Below are 21,800 nucleotides of genomic sequence, written 5' to 3'. Positions count from 1 at the left end.
AGGGACTCAGCAGATGCAGGAAGGGCCCTGGTGGCCCATTTGGAGGTCGGTGCCCCAGATGGTTGCCCACCTACGTGACCAGGCCACTCCAGGGTACTCACCTCCCCCACCCTGAGCCTGACTAGGGTGAGGAGTGATGGCCGGACTGGGGCAGGGAAACAGGCAGCAGTGCGGCTGCTCCCACCGAGCACGGCAGACGTCGTCATATGGAGAAACCGTCACCTTCCAGGCCTCTGCGAGCACACGTGCCCGCGGGCGTACATGTAGAGGCATGCGTGCGAGTGTGCAGGTGCATCTGGATGTACACACATAAGTGTACCCAGGGGTGTCGTGAGCACTGGGTGGGTGCATAGGAGTGTGTGTAGGTGTGCATGTGCACGCGTGCATGTAAGTGTGGGGGGCACACAGGTGTGCATGCATGTGAGCATGGGCCTGCGTGTGTGCACATATATGAGTATATGCATATATGTGTATATGCTTGTGTGTGCACAGGTGCATGTGTGTGGCTGCACACAGGTGTGCATGCACAAGCTCAGCCCTTGTTATCCCCATTCCTAGACAGGACTGCACCTCACGGCTGCGCCTCTGGAATGACAGTGCTCACCCAGAAAGCCAAACCAAGATCTCAGTGCCCCTTCTCCTTCGCTGCTGAAGGCGAGTGGCTTTTTCTCTTTGCTCAGGCCCAGCAAATGTGTGTCTTTGTTGCAAATCCTCCGAGCTTGAAGTGGTGGCTGGGCCTAAGGTGCCTCTGCGTTCTCACTCCCTCAGACAGGTTTTTGCGTAATCCCCAGAGAAGCTTCAGCCAGATCCCAGAAAAATGTTATTTCCCTTTTCGGATTATCTCTTTGAATCATCCATTAAGTATTTGAGTCTCTATTATCAATGAACTTTGTTCATGGTGGAAAATACAGAAATGCAGAAAAAGTTAAAGGATGAAAAAAAAAGCTCGCACCGTTCCAGCCCCTCAACCTTCCTTTTTTTCTCCATCCTTTTGGATGCTTTCCGAAGCCTTTTAACTCCCCTGGATTCACATCTCGGGTCCCCTCCCACCCACAGAGTGGGGCTAATGCTTTGACACTCACCGAAAGCTGAGCATCGGGCAGACATAACTGGAACGTGACACACTCTGCTCCCAGCCAGGAAACCCCACTGTCCTGCTCAGAGGCGGACAGACGGGTGCAGGGCTCCTGGGCAGGAAGTGGCAATGCAGCCCACAGGCAGGCTGGGCGCTCCCAACTCCCCACGCTGCTCCTCTGTGGACAGCCCAGCCCAGGACAGGTCCCCTGGATGGGGCTCCAAGCCTGTCACTGGCAGACCTCTCCAGGAAGACAGGGGAGAAAGAGGAACATGGAGTCAGGAGGCTGTGGACTCCCCAGGCTCCTCTATCAGGGGGTTAGGAGCAGAGAAGGAATGAAGGAGCAGGCAGGCCAGAGCAGGGAGGGAGGGAGGAGTGGAGAGACGTTTTTAAAAATGAGAGCAAAAGAGAAAGCAAAGGCTAGAATGCGGGGGTGGGGGGGTTCCAGGCACCAGGCAAAGCCCTCCCCCAGCTGCCTGGGCCAGGCTACGAGCCTCCAGCCACCCTCTGGCTCTGAGTCTCCAGAGTAAATCCCACTCCCACATCCTAAGGAGGTGGCGTTGCTGAGGTGGTGGCCGGGCTCCCAGATGGGGCCACAGTCTAGTCGTGCCCAGCCCAGCCCAGTTGACACCTCCCCTCGCCCCCGCATCGGCACCTGAAGGCGAGAATTGGGTGCAGGCCCCGTCATAAACACGGGGCCAAGGTCATCACCAGCTCCGTCTGCATCCCCAGGTAAGTCTGTCATCTGGGAGACTCTGAGGGTGCGGAGGGGGTGTGACAATGGGTGTCGCCAACTGCAGGGACACAAAAGCATCACTAAGATGCCCTGCAGGCCCCTTGGCTTGTGGCCAAACCTGTTTCCCCTCCCTGCCCTCCGGAGGGCACGCCTGCGGTGGGTGGGGGGTATCCCAGCACGTGGCAGGACGTTTGAGAATCCTGCAGTCACGGGGCAGACCTTGAGTGCGATGACCTTCTCCCCGAAAACAAACTCGCTCTGGGCTCGTCCCCAGAAGACCCCCTGAGCGGCCCTCGGTGATCTGGCGGCCAGCGCCTGCCATGCCGAATGCGGAGCCCGCGTTGTGAGGGCCTTTGAAAGCAGATTCGGTTACACAGGCGACGTAGCCGAGAGCTGTTTTCCTTTCCCGCTCCCTTTCCTTGGCAGCCAGTTTGGGCCCGGCCGGCCGGGTCACCCACAGTGCAGGCTGTTTGCAAGGCCCAGCATCTTCCGTTGGCAGGACCTGGCTGCCACCTCCAACACAAAGCCTGCCCAGGGGTCGGAGATGGTGCTGGTGGGTGCGGGGCGCTGAGCTCTCTCCCCACCCCGTGGACCCTGTGAGGGCTGCAGGCGCCTTGGACAAAGGAACACCCACAGACCAGGCGCCAGAAGGAACTGACAGGAGGCTGCGCAGCACCCAAGAGGCACACAGCTGGGTTCAAATGCCAACTCCACCCCTGCCCAGCTGTGGCCCTGGAGCAGGTCACTTCTGTCCTGGCCTTGGCTTCCTCATTCATGAAACGAACATGAGAATCACCCACCTCACAGGATAGCTGTGAGCTTTCAAATGTCAGCTTGCTGAGCTAAGCCAGGCACATGGGATGCTCCAGAAGTGCCCAGGCTGGAGTTAGGCAGAGAGGGGACACTGCCAACCTGTCCTTGCCCCTGGAGACTGACCCAGAAGTGGCACCAGCCAAAGGGGCAGTGAGCCTGGGCTGTTGAACTCAAAGGTTCCTGCAGAAGGGGGCACATACGGTGTCCAAAATGAATTCTTATACCTGTATGGTACCCCCAGGCTCCCCAACCTCACCCACCTCCCGGGCCACCCTCACCATTGATGAGCTCTGCAGTCCTTGGCCTTCAGGCGAATGGAGCCCCCGGTGTAGGAGAAGTCCTGGAATGCTGCCTTGTGGATCCCAAGGGGTGGGAGGTCCTGAGGGTGCTGTGGGCCCAGTGGGCTCAGCTGATGCCCCAGGCCCCAAAGCCCTGCCAGGGTGGAGCCTGGGGAGAGGGACAGTGCTGAAGGTGGGGAGGGGGCCATGAACTGACTTTTCTCCCACTCTGGGGGCCCAGGGGCCCTGCTGGAAGCAGGTCTGCCCCTCCCTCTAACCTCCTGCCCCTCAGACCACAGGGAGCAGCACAAGGCCTCCCCTTTCCAGGTCCCAGCACAGCCCCCAGGCCTTCTTCCCTGCCCTGGGGTCTCTGGGGCCTTTCCCCACAACTTCTCATGGCCTCCCCACTTGCAGGGAGGGACAAGAGCCAAGGAACCCCAGGACTGAGTTTGAGGGGGTCATCCCAATCCCACTCCTCAGGCAACCCTGACAGCCCCCTTCTCAGGGGCACCCTCCCCCTGGCTGGACAGAGGGTGGCCTCACCGGAGCTCAAAGCCCCAAGTGGGACCATCCCCAGTGCCCACAATGCAGAGCATCCAGCACCTGCAGGCAGCGTGCAAGGCGGGGACCCACCTGCCAGGGCTGCTCCTCCAGGGGGCCTGCAGTTCTGGACTGTTCCTGGGAGGGGCCCTCCCTGGGGCCGTTCCTGGGCGGAGACCGAGGACCCTGAGGGAGGCCATGTTCCCAGGACTCCACCCACAGGGGCGGGGTCTGAGGTGTCTCCTGGGAGCTGGTCCTTATCCTGCTGAACAATGAGACTGTTTTCTTTCCCTTGATAAGTATGTCTGAGTTAAGGGTTCCCAAGCTGGGGGCGGGTCGGGGGGGAGGGTATGCGGGCACTGCTAGGAAAGTGACAGCGGGAAATGAAACCCAGGGCCTGAAGGTTGGAGCCTTCCTCCCCCAACCCTCAACGCCAGCCACCCCCCAGCACCCACCCACCCTCACCCCAGCCCCATCCCAGGCCTCTCAGGCCCCCAGAAGCCCCTCACAGCCCAGGACTCATGGAACTTAACTCTGCATGGCCACCAGGGGTTAACATGCCCACTCTCTTATCTCACTGGGGGTGGGGTCCCCACCCAGGCCAGCCCTGGCAGGTCCCTGGGTCCCTGTGAACCAAGGAAGCCTTCAGGAGAGAGGGGTCACCTGTGGCAGGGCCAGAAATTCCTTCCTGGTCTTCGTCACCTACGCTGGCTCCCTGGCTCTCGGGGCCCTGGGCACACAGCTCAGAGCCTCCATCCCTGCATTGGGGCCCTGGGCACACAGCTCAGAGCCTCCATCCCTGCATTGGGGCCCTGGGCACACAGCTCAGAGCCTCCATCCCTGCATTGGGGCCCTGGGCACACAGCTCAGAGCCTCCATCCCTGCACTGGGTTTTATCTCAGCCAGCATTAGCCCAATGCCTGCTGCATGCCCATCCCGGGTCAGATGCTGTTAGTACCCAGTCCCACTAATGCCTCCCCAAAGCCACTGTGAGAGGCAGGCACTATCATCACCCCCACCTTACAGAAGAAGAAAGGCACAGAGAGGGAAGCAGCTCACCCAAGGTCACACAGCCTGGAGATGCCAACGCTGAGTCCCAAAGGTCTGACTATGCCCACTTGATGCCCTGACCCGCTGTTCCTGAAGCTGTCCTCTTGGCTCAGCTTCTGCTGAGGTGACAAGACGGAGGCACACAGCCATTTGACCACACAGCACAATGAGGCACCAGGAAGGGAAGAGAGCAACGTAGGGGAAGGGACAGGAAGGGACCTGCAAGATGGGCCTTGAAGGATGTGTAGGAGTTTGGCAAGTAGAGAAGAGGGCAAAAGGCCCATTAGGAAGCAGCATGGGCAAGGTCCAGCGGAGAAGAGGGCTTGCTGCTGGGTGGGGTAGCCTGGTGGACTGGGTCACCTGGCTCAGGGGCCACCTCCTTCCTGAGGGGCCCAGAGCACTGGGAGTGGAGAGCTGCACAGAAGCATGGCTCATGGGGGTCAAGGAGGTCGGGGGCACCTGGGTTTTGAGGTTTGAGATGAGACTCCTCTCTTTTTGGCTCAAGTAGAAACAGATCTGAGAAGAGGTCCAGATACTGTCACAGACAACCCCCGCGGATGGGTGCCCACCCCCACGGATCACTGTGGAGGCAGCTGGATCCACGTGGAAAACACCGCCAGTGGCTTCTCCCGCTGCTGCAGAGCAGGTGAGCTTGTGAGTCGCCTGGCAGGACACCGAGTGGCCAGAACAGCCCGGACTCCCAGCCCTGTGCTGCCTTGTGTGGGGTGCAGCCTCGGAGGGGCCTTCAAAGAGTAACTTTTCACTTCTCTGCTCTCCATGGAGTCCCAGGGTTTAATACAAATGTCCATTGTAGATATTTATTAACTTAAAAAAGCAACCAACCGCTATCACTCAGAGACTCCCTTCCTTGTTTTAATTGGTTTGTTTAATTGCTAGCTGTGTGGCCTGGGGCAGGTTAGCTCACCTCTCTGCGCTCTGTTTCTCCATCTGTATATGGGAATGATAATGTGATCTAGTGCATAAGATTGATGTGAGAATTAAACGGAAATGTCAGGACAAATCACAGCACCCGGGCAATGTTGGTGTTTCCTATTCAAGAACTTCACCGATTTTATTACAAGTAAGAAGCACGAATCCCTCCCCTGTTCACCCTGCAGTGTACCAGGTTTGCTGTGGCGCTTGTTCTCTAGACCTTTCTTGGGGTGACGGGTGGCTCAGCCCCCAGCAAGTCAGGAGTGTCCCTTTTTACTTCTCTTCATTCTTGGTGCTTATGAGGGCTCGGTAACCGAGGCTTTGAGGGCAGAGGGGTCAGAGCTTGGGTCCAACCAGCTTTGCTGCGCTAGAACCTTCTGCAGCCGCTTGCACTGCGCTGCACCCTCTCGCCCGCGCGGAGGCCCGGCACCTCTCCCCACCTTCATGGAGCGCACTGCCATCCACAGACAAAGTCTGCAGGTGTGGGGGCAAAGAGAGACCCTCGTGGAGACCCGGAGTGCGGGGAGAGCAGAAAGCAGGGGAGTCCACACAGGGCAGGCAGCACCAACTGGGGTTTCTGAGGACAGGAAAGGAGGGAGTGTCTGGTGGGAAGCTGGCGAGGAGGGGGCTGGGAGCTGGTAAAGGGGTAACGGAAGGTCGCCTAGCTCCCTACCCCAATGGCACTCACCCCCCACCCCAGCCTGCCGCGCTCCACCCTCTTCTGCACAGGCCTGAGCCCGCTGTGGAGCCCTCTGTGGGGTCCCAAGGCCCCCACAGACCAGGGGCTCCAGCCTGCTGCCTTCCCAGACGCAGGGACCCTGGGCGCCTCCACAAGCACCCCGAATCCTTATCTGCTGTGGGCGAAGAGGAAAGGCCAGGGATAAGGGTGCATGTGGGGCACCCCAACTCTCCCCAGACGGACAGCGCTGGCCGTCCAGACCCCCGTGGGGGGGATCCAGTGACACCCACCCCAACAGCTCCACGCTGCCGCCTTCCTGCCTTCCCAGGTCTTCACCCTCCACCAAGGAGAGAAGCCAGCGTCCTCTCCTAGCCCTGACTGACAGGAGCTGAGGGCCCGTTTCTGCAAGAAAAAACTTTCGTGGGGTGGCTCCCGCCTGTAATCCCAGAACTTTGGGAGGTCGAGGTGGGCGGATCATCTGAGGTCAGGAGCTCAACCGAGACCAGCCTGATCAACTTGGTGAAACCCCGTCTCTACCAAAAATACAAAAATTAGCCGGGTGTGGTGGCGGGAGCCTGTAGTCCCAGCTACTCGGAGGCTAAGGCAGGAGAATCGCTTGAACCCGGGAGGCAGTGAGCCGAGATCGCGCAGCTGCACTCCAGCCTGGGCGACTGAGCGAGACTCCGCCTAAGAAAGACAGAAAGAGACCCCATCTCTACTAAAAAATACAAAAAACTAGCCGGGCGAGGTGGCGGGCGCCTGTAGTCCCAGCTACTCGGGAGGCTGAGGCAGGAGAATGGCATAAACCTGGGAAGCGGAGCTTGCAGTGAGCTGAGATCCGGCCACTGCACTCCAGCCTGGGCGACAGAGCGAGACTCCGTCTCAAAAAAAATAATAATAATAAAAAAATAAAGACAGAAAGAGAAAAACTTCCATGGCCCCAAGCACCGCCGCCAAGCCTGGGTCTAGTCGGTGTGCTCCGAACCCACCGGTCCGGTTCCCGAGACCTGCGGAGCTGCTCCGCCGCAGCGACGCCTCCATGCAGCCCTCACCGGGAGTGCGAGCGGGACACGGTTCCCTGACCTGGGTCGCTTCCTACCTACCCGCATTTCTGGCCCCTGAAGGAAACTCTTCCCGAGTCCCCGAGAGCCGGCTGAGAGTCCCACCGGGATTGCGGGCTTCGCGCCTGGCACCCAGATCGGGCCTTAGAGGCTGGACCCTGCCCGCCTCCCACTAGGACCCCGAGCCTCGTGGCCCCGCTTGCTCAGAAACCGAGGAAATCGCGGGGCTCCCGCCAGTGCACCCCGTCCCGGTCCAGCGACCCGAGCCAGGCAGTCCCTATGGAAGCCAGTTCCCTGCACCGAGCCTCGAATGCAGCCACGCAACGAGGGGGCCCACGGAGTTCCACCGCCCCGTGTCCATCGGTGAGCGGGGCCGGGATCACCGACTCAGCCACCAGACACGGAGCCCGTCTCTAGGCCAGCCTTGGGCGGGGGCCTGGCCAGGGAGGAACTCGCACAAAGTTGGAGACTCGCACAAAGTTGGAGAAGTTTCTGCGCCCGACTCGCCGGGGCTCACGAAGGTCTCGGCCGCCTGTGTAGCTGCACTGGTCCGGGCTCCGCGCTGGCCGCCCCGTGTCGTGCGTCCTTGTCGCCAAGCCCCGCGAGCTGAGCCTGCCCGGGTCACGTGGCTCTGCGGCCGGAGCCCCAGCGCTGACCCTGCGGGGAAGGAGGGGCGGCCGCGGGGAGGGAAGGGGCGGCGCGGCGGGGGCGGGCCGGGGCGGCGCGGAGGGGGCTGCGGAGCCTCACCGCCCCCGGCTTCCAGTCTTCGGCCCGCCGGTCGCCGACCCACCGCCGCCACCGCCGTGCCCTCCCGCCCTCCCTGCCCGCTGGTGAGTGCTCCAGCCCGGGCCGCAGCCGCGCGCCCCTCTCCACCCGGCCCCTCCCAGCGCGGCGGGGCCCGGCTCCCAAGGCCCTGCGGCCTGCGGCCGCGCCGGGCCCGTCCTTCTCAGCCCCCCACCGAGCTCACCCCGGGGACCCACGAAGCCCCGGTCCGGGAGGAGGTGGGCTTGGCGTTGTGACTGCCCCGGGGATGACGCGCTGGCCGCTCCCATCCCAGCGGTTCCTCTCCCTCCGGTTCAGGGACCCGCCCCGGGAACGGCCCGGGCTGGGGAGTGGGAAGCGCGGCCCGAAGCGGCGGCACCTGCCGGGCACAAGCTCGGGCGCTGGCGGAGGGCGCACAGCTCCGGTGACCTCCACACCTGTCCCTCTTCCCTGCAGGTCAAGCCCGCGCCTGGGAGGATGTACCAGAGCCTGGCGCTGGCCGCGAGCCCCAGCCAGGCAGCTTACGCCGACTCGGGCTCCTTCCTGCACGCTCCGGGCACCGGCTCTCCGATGTTTGTGCCGCCGGCGCGCGTCCCCTCGATGCTGTCCTACCTGTCAGGGTGTGAGCCGAGCCCGCAGCCCCCCGAGCTCGCTGCGCGCCCCAGCTGGGCGCAGACCGCCACCGCGGATTCGTCGGCCTTCGGCCCGGGCAGCCCGCACCCGCCAGCCGCGCACCCGCCCGGGGCCACCGCCTTCCCTTTCGCGCACAGCCCTTCGGGGCCCGGCAGCGGCGGCAGCGTGGGGGCCCGGGACGGCAGCGCCTACCAAGGCGCGCTGTTGCCTCGAGAACAGTTCGCGGCCCCTCTTGGGCGGCCCGTGACGACCTCATACCCCGCCACCTATCCGGCCTACGTGAGCCCCGACGTGGCCCCGTCCTGGACTGCCGGGCCCTTCGATGGAAGCGTCCTGCACGGCCTCCCAGGCCGTAGGCCCACCTTCGGTAAGTGCGGGGTCCACAATCTCGGGGCCCGGGGGCTGGCCGAATCCGGGTGCAAACCCGCACCCTGCGAAACGCTCCCCTCCTCCTCCCCCACGGTCCGAGCCTCCCCGCCAGGAGCCACACCAGCAGCCCGGGGCAACAGGAGACAGCCTGGGTAACACCCCGCGGGAGAAACAGCTGTCCACAATTCTGTTTTAACCTGTTAATGAGAACATCTATTTCCAAACAGCATTCTGGATTGTGCCAATGTGGAGCCTAAAAAGTCTTAATCGTTTTGGATTTTTTTTTTCTTTTTTTTGAAAAGTTTTGGAAACGATTTTTATAAAGCCCAAAACACCGGTTTATTTAAGTGGCCACATTCGTCTCGGTTCTAGAATGCTTACTTATTTTAATCTGAGACCTGGTTTCAGTCGCTCCCCTAGTATCAGTTTGGAGAATCGGATTCTCGGCCTGTGAAGGGAGCGGCTCTTCCCGGTTGCAGCGTAGTCACTTTCTGGCGAAGGCGGCGCCTCTGAGCTCCGCAGGGGCCCATCCCGTCCCTCCGGGACCGTGGAGGCCTCGACACCCAGCTCCGGAGCTGCCTTTGGGACCCCGCCGGTCCCTTGGCGCAGGAAGCGGGCTCAGCCGCATCCGCAGGACCCCTGGCCCCCGCCGCCCTGGGCAGCCCCGGGGCTGGCGCCCACCCCCGGCGGGGCGATGATTGATCCCTGCCCCACCCCCACTCGGCGCCCGGGCCTCCCTCGCGCCGGCGCCGGGCCGGGCCTGGAGGGGACCAGGAAGACCTCCACCCCCCGCCGCACAGTGTGCGAAGCCCGGCCCCAGGGGGCTGCGAGGCGGGGCTGGCCTTCTAAAGGAAGGACACTGGTTGCGACCACAGCCAAGCTGACAGAAGGCACCTCCTCCACCCTCCCAACCCCCGACCCCTGCCATGGACCCGCTTTGCAGAACAGGAGGACAGCGGGGTTCACGTTCCCAGGAGAGCCCAGGGGAGCCCGAGTGTCTGCTAGATAAAGCCCCTTCATCCCTCCCCTGCCAGTGTAGACACCCCTTCATCCACCTCCCCCGCCAGCGCAGACACCCTGCTTTCCCAGCAGGTCAAACACGCAGAGGCCAGTGCTGGCCCCTGGTCCTGGAGAGGGAGTCCCCGGTGTCTGACTTTATTTCTGTTTATTAACACCCCATCCTTGAAAAAGCAACCCTAGCGAATTTTATCATACGTGAATTAAAAATTTAAAAATAAAATTAACTAAGTAACCAAATAAATTTTAAAATAAACTAAGTGTAAGGCACAAAATTTGTGCCTTAAATTTGTTCGTCTGACGAAAACCGCCAGGCTGCTGGGGAGGGGAGGGTGCTGGCCCACAGGCTGGGGAGGCTCCTGGGGAGGGGAGGGCCCGGGCCCACCAGCTGCCTGTCCCCTCAGTGTCCGACTTCTTGGAGGAGTTCCCGGGTGAGGGTCGTGAGTGTGTCAACTGCGGGGCCCTGTCCACACCACTGTGGCGCCGAGACGGCACTGGCCACTACCTGTGCAATGCCTGTGGCCTCTACCACAAGATGAACGGCGTCAACCGGCCCCTCGTTCGGCCCCAGAAGCGCTTGGTGAGTTGCGGCTGGGCAGAGGGGGGCCTGGGCGCAGTGCTCCCCCGCGGGGACCTCTTGCAATCCACCCAGGTGACACCAGAGCCCCTGGGATGGGGGGGATAGGGGAATGCGCCAAAAACAGCCTGGTTGCCCACCCTGGTCGGTCAGGCCAGGCCGTCTCAGGTCTTCTCTGAGAGTGCTCAGGGCAGGGCAGGGGATCCCAGTGGGGATGCCAGGGGCCACCAGCTCATAGCACCCAGCCCTGGGAGTGCTCTGGGGACCAGGAATCCAGGCTCTGGAGCGATGGTGCCAGCCAGGCTCTGCTCAGTGCTGGGTCCAGGAAGGGCTGCTGCCAGGAGCCAGGAGCTCAGCCCTGCGAGTCGGTGGTGGCTGGCTGTGGCCTGGCCCGGTCTCCAAGGCCTCAAGGTGACCCTACCTGGGAAGAGGCTTAAGGGAAGGTGGCCGCTGGATACTTCACTGAAGGGCGTTGAAATCTGAAATTGGAGAGTCTTTGGGTCTGTAGTCCCCTCGGGGAGCACTTTCTACCCATACTTCAGGGACTGGAGGGACACCAGATTTATGCCTGTGGGCAAAACTTGTTTTCACTTTTGGTTCTTCCTGGCTTGTGGCTGAGCAGGGAGTGGGGGACTCCAGAGCACGGACTTTTGCCCCAGGCAGGGCACAGTCCCCAGAGGCTGGAAGAGGCTGAAAGTTACTTTGTTCTATACGTTTTCCCAGGCAAACCTTTACTTTCAAGTAATTTTACAAATAAGAATTTGGGGTGTTGATGCTGTTTGCAAGTTATCTAAAATTGAGGAGGCCACAGTGGCCTTTGGGTCAGAAGGCTGAGCAAGGGTATGTTCCTGGGCACCAAGCCTTCCTCTGCTGGTGGTGTGGCCTCCGTGCGGGGTCGATCTGCCAGTTCCCGCCGTCACCCTGGGTGGAGGCCAGCCCTCCTGCCGCTGTCCTGCGGGTTGGCTGTTCTAGATGGCTGGATTCGCGCCCTGTGCCGGTGCAGCTCTGTATGGCCCTCAGCCACAGGCTGAGGGGAAAACCTGGGACCCTGGGCTATGGGGGACCAGGATCTGAGCATGGGAGGTCCCAGTGGAGCATGTGGGAAGAAGGACCGCAGGCTGGGGGCGGCCGTCACGCTCTTCCTTGGAGCTGGCCTAGAGCCTGGGGCTCTGCAGACCCAGCCTCCTCCCATGCCTGCTTGTCGGAGGGAAGGCTCCTAGGAGTCCATCCCCCTCTTGGCCTGTTTGCCCCATGACTGTGCCTGTGCTCCCAGGTGTGCTGTTCCAGCCTCGTGTCCATGTGGCCCTCACTGAGGGGTTAACCATTGAGGTTAAGAAGGGGTAGGAGCCAGGCACGGTGGCTCATACCTATAGTCCCAGAACTTTGGAAGGCTGAGGCAGGAGGATTGCTTAAGCTCAGGAGTTCGAGACCAGCCTGGGCAACATAGCAAGAATCCATCTCCACTAAAAATTTATAAAAAAAAAAAAAAAATAGAGGCCGGGCGCGGTGGCTCACGCCTGTAATCCCAGCACTTTGGGAGGCTGAGGCGGGCAGATCACGAGGTCAGGAGATCGAGACCATCCTGGCTAACACGGTGAAACCCTGTCTCTACTAAAAATACAAAAAAATTAGCCGGGCGTGGTGGCGGGCGCCTGTAGTCCCAGCTACTCTGGAGGCTGAGGCAGGAGAATGGTGTGAACCCGGGAGGCGGAGCTTGCAGTGAGCCGAGATCATGCCACTGCACTCCAGCCTGGGCAAGACTCCGTCTCAAAAAAAAAAAAAAAGATTAGCCAGACATGGTGGCAAACACCTGTGGTCGCAGCTACTCAGGAGGCTGAGGCAGGAGGATCACTTGAGCCCAAGAGTTCAAGGGTATACTGAGCTATGATCACACCACTGCACTCTAGCCTGGGCAACAAAGGGAGACTCTGTCTCTAAAAATACATAAAGTTGTCCTGTGCAATGGCTCACGCCTGTAATCCCAGAACTTTGGGAGGCTGAGGCAGGAGGATCACTTGAGCCCAGGAGTTCGAGACCAGCATTGGGCAACATAGGGAGACCAGGTCTCTACGAAAAATTTAAAAGTTAGCTGGTCACAATGGCACACAACCATGGTCCCAGCTACTTGAGAGGCTGAGGCAGGAGGATCTTTTGAGCTGAGAGGCTGAGACTGCAATGAGCCGAGATGGCACCACTGCACTCCAGCCTGGGCAACAGAGCAAGACCTCATCACAAAAAAAAAAGAAAAGAAAAGAAAAGAAATTGAATAATTACATTTTGAGTTAAATTAAATTAATTTTTTTAAAAAAAGAGAAGTGGTAGGGAGCTTGGCCCAGCTGCTATGAGACTGCAGCCCAGATCTCTCTTCCCCACCCTCGCCCGTGCAAAGGGTTGCCCCTCCTCTGGCTGTATCCACTCTCTCCTGCCAGGCCTTGAACTGGGCACTGGGACACACTGGTGTCAGGAGGAGCTGCTGGGAGGGAGCCCCTCCTGCTGCCCTGCCCTGCCCTGGGTCTTCCATCCGGGCAATGCCTGTGTCCAGCTGGATCCCAGACTCCTAGGCTATGGCATCTTGTAGACCGTTCCCCAGCTCTTTGAGCTTTGTCTCCTCATCTGAGAATTGGGAAGAGGAACTTGGAACCGTCCATGCCTCTCTGTAAAGATTAAATTAGCCGGTATTGTATGCTTGGGCCTTGGCTCTAAGGACGGGCTGATGGGGGCCCTTGGAGTGATGAGGCCTCCATTCCCTGGTCTGGGGGATGCAGGGTGGGCTTTGGGATGCCTTCTGGGGGAGGTTCCTGTTTCCTGTCCATCTTGCCAAGACCAGAGGCCTCGGAGGGTGGGGACCGTCTGGTACCACCGTGCCCTCTCCCCGTGGTCTGGCTCTGTGCATGGACACGGTTGGGAACTCTTGGGCCCCTAGCAGCCTACCCCCAAGAACACTGGAGCCTGGGCTGAAGCCTGGAGCCTGGCAGCCAAGGGCAGTGCGGGCAGCAGACCTCCTAACCCAAGGCCACCTCTGGCACCAGCTCCAGGAAGTAGCCCAGTGTCGCATGGGGCCAACCGTCCCTTCCCGCTGAGCTAGCCTGGCCCTTACCTGGAGTCAGGCACCTAACACCCAACCAACCCCAGGGTTTCCTTCCTTCGAGCCCCTCACAGACCCAAGTCCCCAAGTCAGTTTGCCCTCAGCCAGCAAGGGGCATAGACGCTGTATCAGGTGCTTACTACGTCTTCCCTCCAAGACGGGACCCGTTTGAATCTGGAGACATTCCAGCACTCACTGGTCCCCAAGGCTCAGACTGTGGCACAGCAGCCTCTGGCTGTCCACAGCCCGGTCTTCCATCTCAGAGGAGGCTGCTGCGCTGCGGGTCGCTGTGACCTGCACCTTTACTCCAAAGTGTTTCACGGCGTGCGCGCGTCATCCCTGCACGACAGGCTCAGGCTGAACCTCCTTCCCTCTCCCGTGCTCCTTGAATTTCCGCCAGCACCGGCCCAGGCCCTGCCCTGCCCAGAGCCTGATTTATTTGGATGTCTCAGATGCACGCAGAGCCTGGTGCTTAGAGCGGCTCTGCTGCACGCAAGCAGGCTTTGAAGTTTGACTTCTGTTGAAAAGAACCGACAAAAAAGAAAAACGAAGCACAGCCGGGAGAGAGGCCTGGGGGCTGCTTGCTGGGCAGTGAGGAGAGACGGATGGAGGCATCATCGAGGTACGGTGGCACAGGGAGCCCCAGCGCGGGCATGCTGCTGGGATCGTGTCCCCAAAGTATCTGGCTGAGGGGGACGGTTCTGTCCACCCTGGGCCTCCCCAGTTTCCTCTGGTCCCTCAGCTCCTCTGAGCCTCAGTCTCCCACCCGTACAATGGTGATTTGGTGAAGATTTAGGAAAGGGTAGGTGAAGACGCACTTTGGAAATTGTTGTGAGGTCCGTGTTTTTCCCGTTTTCCTAATTTGATAGAAATGAAACATGCTTACTGTGAAAACATTCAAGGTGGGTTCCAGGTGTTTCGCTGGAACTCACAGGGGTGCGGGGTGAGGGGTGTGCCCTCTGCTGGGGGCTGTCCCAACCCACACACGTCCTGCACGCGCCCCACCTTGTTTCTCTCCACAACCCGAGTCTCAGATGTGGCCCCGTCAGGGCGTACTGGCAGCTATGGGGGGACGTGTGGAGTGTGCTCACGTGTGTGCACCCCTATCTGTGTGTGCTAAGGGGCGATGGCCGGTCCCAGACCTGAGGGTCCCGCTGGTTCAGAGAAGCAGACGGGCCTTGGGCCACGGATGCCTCTCGGTCTGAAGGCGGGAACTGCTGGGGCACAAGGAGGGAGTCAGCAAATACACTCCAGGCCACACGCGGTTCCACGTGATTTCAGATAAACACAAATATTTTAGCCCTCATATCCCAAATCCTACAGGAGACAAAGGATTCATCATGTATCAGAAACTCGCATTTACCTGGGCATGCTGGGTCGATACTTCTGGCAGCCCTGGGGGAGATTTCTTTCCACTTCAGGAAGACGACAGATGGGTGGCTGTCCGAGACGTGGGAAGGAGACCATGCCTCATGCTGGACGGTGGCCTGAGGCCACCAAGGAAGCAGCCACAGCTCCTGGCACCCGACAGGGATAGAAGAGAGGGAGGCTGGACCAGACTCAAATCCTGTCCAGTCACAGTAGCTGCTTCTAGACCCGTCAGGGTGTGGCGGGGGCATCCCAGGGAGAGACACCAGCTGGGGGCCCTGGGTGACCCCAGTTGCTCCTGCACGAAGGGTACCCCCATCCAGCCGGGGCCAGGCACCATCTCCCTTCCAGCTCTGCTGGGGCCTGGGCTGGGCCTTCCAGCGTGAGCACAAGTCTCACCCCCAACGTCCCCCCAGGGAGACCCCTGGAGACCCTGAGTGGCTGGATGCTACTGGCCTGAGGTAGGGGACATCGTCCTCCCCCAGTCAGGCCAGGAGCTGCAAGCTGAGGCACTTCTCAAGCCTCCCCAGCCTCACTGGCCGGACCCCTTCCTTTCCTTTCTGCCTCTGTCATGGAGTGCAGGGCAGGGTCCTGTCTGGAGACAGGAGGCCCCAGACGAAGCAGGGGCAGCGTTCCCAGAGCCTTTGGCAACAGCATGCAGCCACGGCTGGGGGTCAAGGAGGTCTTGAGTTTGGGGGCTGGCTGGTGCTCAGGGCTGCAGGCAGGCCCCACTCTCCCACTCAGGCCTTGGACAGGGAGGCCTGTGCCCTTGGCAGCAGCTTGGAAAAGGGTGGGCAGGAGATGGTCAGCAAGGCCGGCCCTCATCTGATCATAGAGGGCAGTAACTGATGGAGAAACCGAGGCAGGCTACAACAGATGGGGAAACTAAGGCAGGCTGTAACAGATGGGGAAGCCAAGGCTGGCTGTGTCTGCTCACGTCAGTAACAGACAGGGAAACCGAGGCAGGCTATAACAGACAGGGAAATTGAGGCAGGCTATGACAGATGGGGAAGCTGAGGCTGGCTGTGTCTGCTCATGGCAGTTACAGACAGGGAAACCAAGGCAGGCTATAACAGATGGGGAAACCGAGGCTGGCTGTGTCTGCTCACAGCAGTAACAGACCGTGAAGCTAAGGCTGGCTGGGTCCACTCAGCCCTCATTCAGGATGGATTCTTTTCCCCTAGCGTGGCTGGCTCACTTGTGACTGCTCTCTGGCTCTGTCCTGGTAGAGAATCTGGGGGCATGGCTTTGAGCCTGGGGGCCTTGTCCTCACAGGCTGCGTCCTGTGCCTGAGGCACACTGATGGTCTGGCCCTGGCTGCCGCCGGGAGGGCAGGACAGAGCTCCTGCAGAGCCACCACTGTGATCCTGGCAAGACGGGCCAGGAACCTGGACCAGGCGGGGGCTGTGCAACCCGAGGGAAGGGGACCGATGGGGTCAGGGCAGGGGCTGAGAACCAGGTCTGGGGACAGGTGGCTGGGAAGGGTGGTGCCACCAGCAGAGCTGTGCGCTGAGATTCGGGAAAGGGCTTCAAGTCTGAGGTGCCTCTGGAGCCCTGGGCTGGAGCTCCCAAACACCACCTCCCTCCAAGCACCAACCTGTGAGGCCAGCAGGAGAAAGGCCGGCGTAAGCTGGTGGGAGGCCCCTGGTCCGCCTTCAACAGGGACTCCCCAGGCAGCCAGCTCGGAGCCTCCCAGGCCTCCCTCAGTCCAGATTCCTGAGCCCCAACTGAGCTCACGGATGGGGGCCCTGGAGGTTCGGGACCTCTGACTGGACCTGGACCTGCCAGATTGGGGGTCAGTCTCTACTGAGAGCCACAGGAAGGAGGGAGGCAATGTTGGGGCTCCGGGACGGTTCCAGATGGGTCTAGTCTTGCTCCAACACCAGGTGCAGTGCACAGCAATGGGGAGACATAGGCAGGTGGGACCCAGAGCCCTCAGACGCTGTCCGATGGGGCCCCCGGCCTGGGAGGCAGGTGCACAGGGGTAACACAGGCCCTGATGCCTGCTGTGTCCTGGCCTCTGGGGGGGCCCTGTGGCCTTGGGGTGCTGCTCCACTGCAGAATCGCGGGGTCCAGGCCCAGGGTTGGTGCTAAAACAGACAACAGGAAAACCACTGCCGTGTCTAGGTGCCCGGCCCCCATGGGCTCTGAACCCCACAACCGGCCTGTAGTGGGTCTGTTATCACCCCCTTTTTACTGGGCAGGGGGAAGAACGGAGGCCCAGGAAGGTAAAGTTACCTTTCCCAGGACTCGAGGGCGTGTCCAGGCAGAGCTGCCAGGCTGGTCCATTGCAGAGCTCACGACCTTCATGCTCCAAACACCTTCTCACCGGGTCCTGCGTGGCCTCAAGGCCAACCTGAGTCTCGCTTCCTTCCTCCTGCTCCAGCCGTGCACACGGCTGGGGGCTCACTCCAGTCTCCCTCGTCCCCACAGTCCTCATCCCGCCGCGCCGGCCTCTGCTGCACCAACTGCCACACGACCAACACCACGCTGTGGCGGCGGAACTCGGAGGGGGAGCCCGTGTGCAACGCCTGCGGCCTCTACATGAAGCTGCACGGGGTGAGTGTGGTCGCCGGGGCAGGGTGGGGAGGCCTCTGTCCAGCCTCCTAGTGAGCGCCCTCCCTATTCCCAGACCAGGAGGCTGGGGAGGGGCTGGCCGGATGGCTGTTGTCCCCTGGGCTGTTTTACACACATGTCCCGGCTGACTGCAGCGCCACCCCCCGGGGGCCTGGGCTATTCCTGCTACGCTCATGGCACAGATGGGCTGACTGAGGCTCACCACAGCCATTCAGCCTGGGCCAGACAAGGACACTGCTCCTGCCCTCTGGGCACCCCTGGTGCCCTCTGGCCCCTGGCAGCTCTGTCGGACAGGGGGATGGGAATCCAGCTCCACGGGCTCCCCCTCACCCAGCCCAACTGGCAGCTGACCCACCAGGGCTGTGAGGACACAGCCAACTCCAAGAGTGACCGGCTCTGGGGGACTGAAATGAGGGGGTGCTGTGCAAGGAGCCCAGGGGTGAGCCGGGATGGGACCAGCCTCCACCCTCGCCACCCCTGCCAGGTGCCGCGGCCTCTGGCCATGAAGAAGGAAAGCATCCAGACACGGAAGCGGAAGCCAAAGACCATCGCCAAGACCAGGGGCTCCTCAGGTGCGTGGCCAGGCCCTGTGCGCGGCGTGGCCTTCGGTGCCTCCAGTTCCGTCATGAGAGACCTGTGTGTTTGGTTCAAGCACAGTCCTCTGGAAGTCCAAATGCCCTCAGCTCTGCCCTGTGGTGACCTTGCTGGGGGGTGTGGGGGGCCAGGGTGGTGACAGCATGTGGGCAGCAGGGGCAGAGGTGGGGCCAAGGAAGCCATGCCCGGCCCCACCACCCACGCCCATGGTGTGACCGTGAGGAGTCTCCAAACCTCTGTGGGCCAGAGCCAGAGACCTGGCCACATGGCAGGAAGGGGAAGTGAGGCCACACCTGGCCCTTCTGTAAACACCCGCTCTTCCCTCCCAGGATCCACAACGAACGCGTCGGCCTCCCCATCTGCTGTCCCCAGCACTGACAACTCGGCAGCCACTTCGAAACCCAAGCCCTGCCTGGCGTCCCCAATGTGCCCTGGGCCCGGCATGGCCCCCCAGGTAAGGGAGCGGGCTGGGGTGCCCAGAGCTGGGGCCCCTGTGCTTCCTCGGCCAAGTCAGATCCCATCAGAGCCCCTTGGAACCTCTTCCAGCAGGTGGGCTGGACACACCAGCGGCCTTCGGCCATCAGTATGGTGGCCCTTCCCCTAGAGCTGACTCTGTGCCAGATGGGGGAACCCCAATCCCTTACGAGGGGTCCTCCATGCCATTCCACGGCATCAAGGGGTCCCTAAGGGCAAATCCCAGTCATGGGAGCTCCTGACCTAAGAGGCCACAGCTGCCTCCCCACCCCCCACCCCCCACCCCCCACCCCCCACCCCCACCCCCACCCCGCACCCCCCACCCCCCACCCCCCACCCCCCACCCCGCACCCCCCACCCCCCACCCCCCACCCCCCGCCCCCCACCCCGCATTCTCATGCTCTCCTGTCCCTGCAGGCCTCCGGCCAGGAGGATGACTCCCTTGCCCCCGGCCACTTGGAGTTCAAGTTCGAGCCTGAGGACTTTGCCTTCCCCTCCACAGCCCTGAGTCCCCAGGCTGGCCTCGGGGGGCCTCTGCGCCAAGAGGCCTGGTGTGCGCTGGCCTTGGCCTAGGTCCCCAGGCCAGCCCGTGTCAGGGGAACAGCCCGGAACAGAGCACCCACTGATTCACCTCCGTGCCTGCTTTGCTGCAGCACAGCAGAGACCAGCAGGCCCACCCCCCCAAAGAGACTGGGTCTCCTGGAGTCTCCACACGGCAGTGGGGAGGCCTTCTGTGCAGACAGCAGTCGGGCCCCAGAGCAAGAAGGCTGGTGGGGAAAGGGCTCAACTCCCCACCGCACGTACAGCAAGGGACTCCCCAGGTGCAGCCCAAGGCTCCGGACCACATTGGTCCCCTGCGGCAGAGGCCAACGCAGGGCACCACCGCCGACTTGAATTCCGTCATCGACGCTCACCGTCAATATGTTTACAAGTTGTAGCAGTTGGGGGAAAACAATCAACCCCCTGGTGTAAAACCAAGATTCCAAGTGAAGCACCTGAGGCCAAGCAGGGGAGAGGAATGAGGGGAGCAGCTGGACATGGGCCTCCTGAGGCCTTGGGCTGCCCTTCGTTGCCCACGTGGATGGACGGACCTGTGGTCCAGAGAACTTTTCCCGCAACGGGTGCAGGACTGCCAAGGATAGGAGTGCGGGCCGCGCACGGTGCCAGGATTCCGCCGAGGGGAAGCCGCTCACATTGCAGTCATCACAGACTTACACACTTGTTTGGACGGTTTTTCCAGAGGGGACGGGAATGGGCCTTGTTCTGGCGGAATCTGTGTATCATGACCGTTTCTGACAGGCAGAATTGTCTGGGAGCCCTGTCCTGACCCATCTAAGCGCTGTTGGGGCTGGTGATGACGTGGCCACGTGCCTGGCGTATCTGAGGCCGGGCAGTTTAGTCTCTTGTCCCAGGAGAATTGTGAGTGACCCCTCTTTCCCTTGCAAGCCCCTTCCACACTGGGTTGGATGATATCTTAGTGGGTGACGCTGGCAAGAGGCACCCTACCCGACAGAGCTGTGGATGGCCCGTGACGTCATGTCGGGAGGCCACAGGGAGCGGAGGGGTGGTGCAGGCGGCCACAGCACCCTTCGGGGAGCACGTCCTCGCCTTCGTCCGGCTGCCGCCCTTCACCAACAAGCCCTGATTTTTCCAGCAATGCCAGAAACCTGAATTTTAAGTCTTCCAATTTGATTCAAAAATATTTTTAACATTGTGAGCCAGCTAGACCCCCAGTGCACCGCCCTATATTGGAAACCAGTCGTGTCTGGCGTCAGCTTCAGGAGCACGTCCAGTTGTCCTGGAGCTGTCCCTCCAGAAGTTCTTCCAGCCCATTTCTATGTGATGTCATCTTTTCTAAAAAAGACAAATGAAGCCACAGGAAAAGTGAAATTATTTGCCTTGAACCTCACTCTCCCTCCCCCTGCCCATCACCCGTGGGGTCTCCCATCTCCCCCAACCATCACCTGTGGAGTCTCCCATCTTCCCTCACCCATCACCCGTGGGGTCTCCCAACCCTGCCCCGCCTGCTGGTCACCATCCTCCTAGCGATTTCCGGCCATCCTCTGCGTTCTGAAACATCCCCGGCCCCCTGCGTCCCCCCAGGTGCCCTCAAGGACATCTCCAGGCCCTGATGATGCTCAGGACCACCAGTGCCCCCCAGGTCCCCAGCGGCTGGGAGAGGGGTGCCGGGCAAGGCTGGCGTGATGCTCGGCAGTGGCGCTTAACAGGCCTGGGGCCTGTTCCGGAGGTGCAGCAGAGGGGCTGGGCTAGGGGATACCTCCATTCCCCCAGGCTGCGTCGCTGCTCAGAGCGTCCTCCCAGCCAAGCCCACCTCCTCCTGGAAGCCTTCCCTGTCTTCTCCCAATCTCCTCTGTCCTATCAGGCACTGGGGTGGGGACTGCGAGCAGCTCTAGTAACTTCCTCAGCCGACTGCCCCCCGCTGGACCTGGCTCAAGAGAGAAGTCAGGCAAGGCCCCTCATTCCATCCCATGCAGTGGGAGCCATGCTGGGGGATTTTCAGCTCCATGAGATCTGAGGAGGGACCTGAGTGAGCATTTTAAACAGGAACCCCTCAAACCTGCTGGGTGCCTGGGGGCCCACACTTTGAGAAACCCTGCACCATGATGGCTTCAGGGTCTGAATCCAGTTCAAGTCCCTGCCCTGCCCTGCTCATCTGACCTGGGGACGGGGAAATGGACTGGGGCAAGGCGGCCCCTGTGTCCCCATAAGGGTCGCATGTGGCATCTGGGCGCCGTTGGGGTTCTCTTGCTACTGTCCTGTTTCCAAGCCCAGAAGACTCAGGCTGCCTTCCCGGGTGCCTGTGCGCAGTGAGGAAACTGAGGCACGGGGAATTGAGGGTCGCCCCCTCATACTGGTTCCTGCACATCTGCCTCAGGGCTCGTGCTGGGCGTTGGGTCCCTGAATGGGAACACGGGTGGCAGTGACCTCCCAGGCCTCTCCAGCCCAGGCCACGGCTGGGGAAGGACAGTCTGTCGCCTCGCAGGTGGGACGGTCGCTGCCTCTACCACCTGCAGGGCTGACCTTGGGAATCCACCTCTCTATGGAAGGTAAGTCCAGCCTGTTCTCAGCACCCCAGACCCTGAGTGAGGGGGTGAGGGGGCCACAGACCCAGAGAGAAGGAGGCCTGAGGACGTCCCGGGGGATCCGGGGGAAGACGC

General features: G+C 61.2%; 1 protein-coding gene across 2 annotated transcripts; it reads left to right on the top strand.

The window, feature by feature from the left end:
• The first annotated feature begins 7,926 nt into the window (after nt 1-7,926).
• On the top strand, nt 7,927-20,511 carry GATA5 (GATA binding protein 5). 2 transcript variants are annotated; one of them, XM_045363269.3, is made up of 7 exons: nt 7,927-7,995; nt 8,384-8,927; nt 10,351-10,526; nt 17,410-17,535; nt 18,038-18,125; nt 18,477-18,601; nt 19,124-20,511. In XM_045363269.3, exons 2-7 carry the CDS (start codon nt 8,405-8,407, stop codon nt 19,127-19,129), a joined length of 1,044 nt encoding a protein of 347 aa, XP_045219204.2. In that variant the 5' UTR covers nt 7,927-7,995; nt 8,384-8,404; the 3' UTR covers nt 19,130-20,511. The 2 variants fall into 2 exon arrangements, with proteins under 2 accessions (XP_045219204.2, XP_045219203.2); XM_045363268.3 differs by having other exon boundaries at nt 19,039-20,511.
• Nucleotides 20,512-21,800: the final 1,289 nt, after the last annotated feature.

This window comes from Macaca fascicularis, chromosome 10 (genome assembly GCF_037993035.2).
Source record: "Macaca fascicularis isolate 582-1 chromosome 10, T2T-MFA8v1.1".
NCBI lineage: Eukaryota > Metazoa > Chordata > Mammalia > Primates > Cercopithecidae > Macaca > Macaca fascicularis.
This window is presented reverse-complemented; position numbering and strand designations above follow the sequence as displayed.

Bases quoted from the DNA above. Each gene is read 5' to 3' on its own strand.
- GATA5 (XM_045363268.3), top strand. From the start codon at position 8,405: ATGTACCAGAGCCTGGCGCTGGCCGCGAGCCCCAGCCAGGCAGCTTAC. The intron at 17,536-18,037 runs GTGAGTGTGGTC...CACCCCTGCCAG, and splicing joins TCTACATGAAGCTGCACGGG to GTGCCGCGGCCTCTGGCCAT. The intron at 18,126-18,476 runs GTGCGTGGCCAG...CTTCCCTCCCAG, and splicing joins CAAGACCAGGGGCTCCTCAG to GATCCACAACGAACGCGTCG.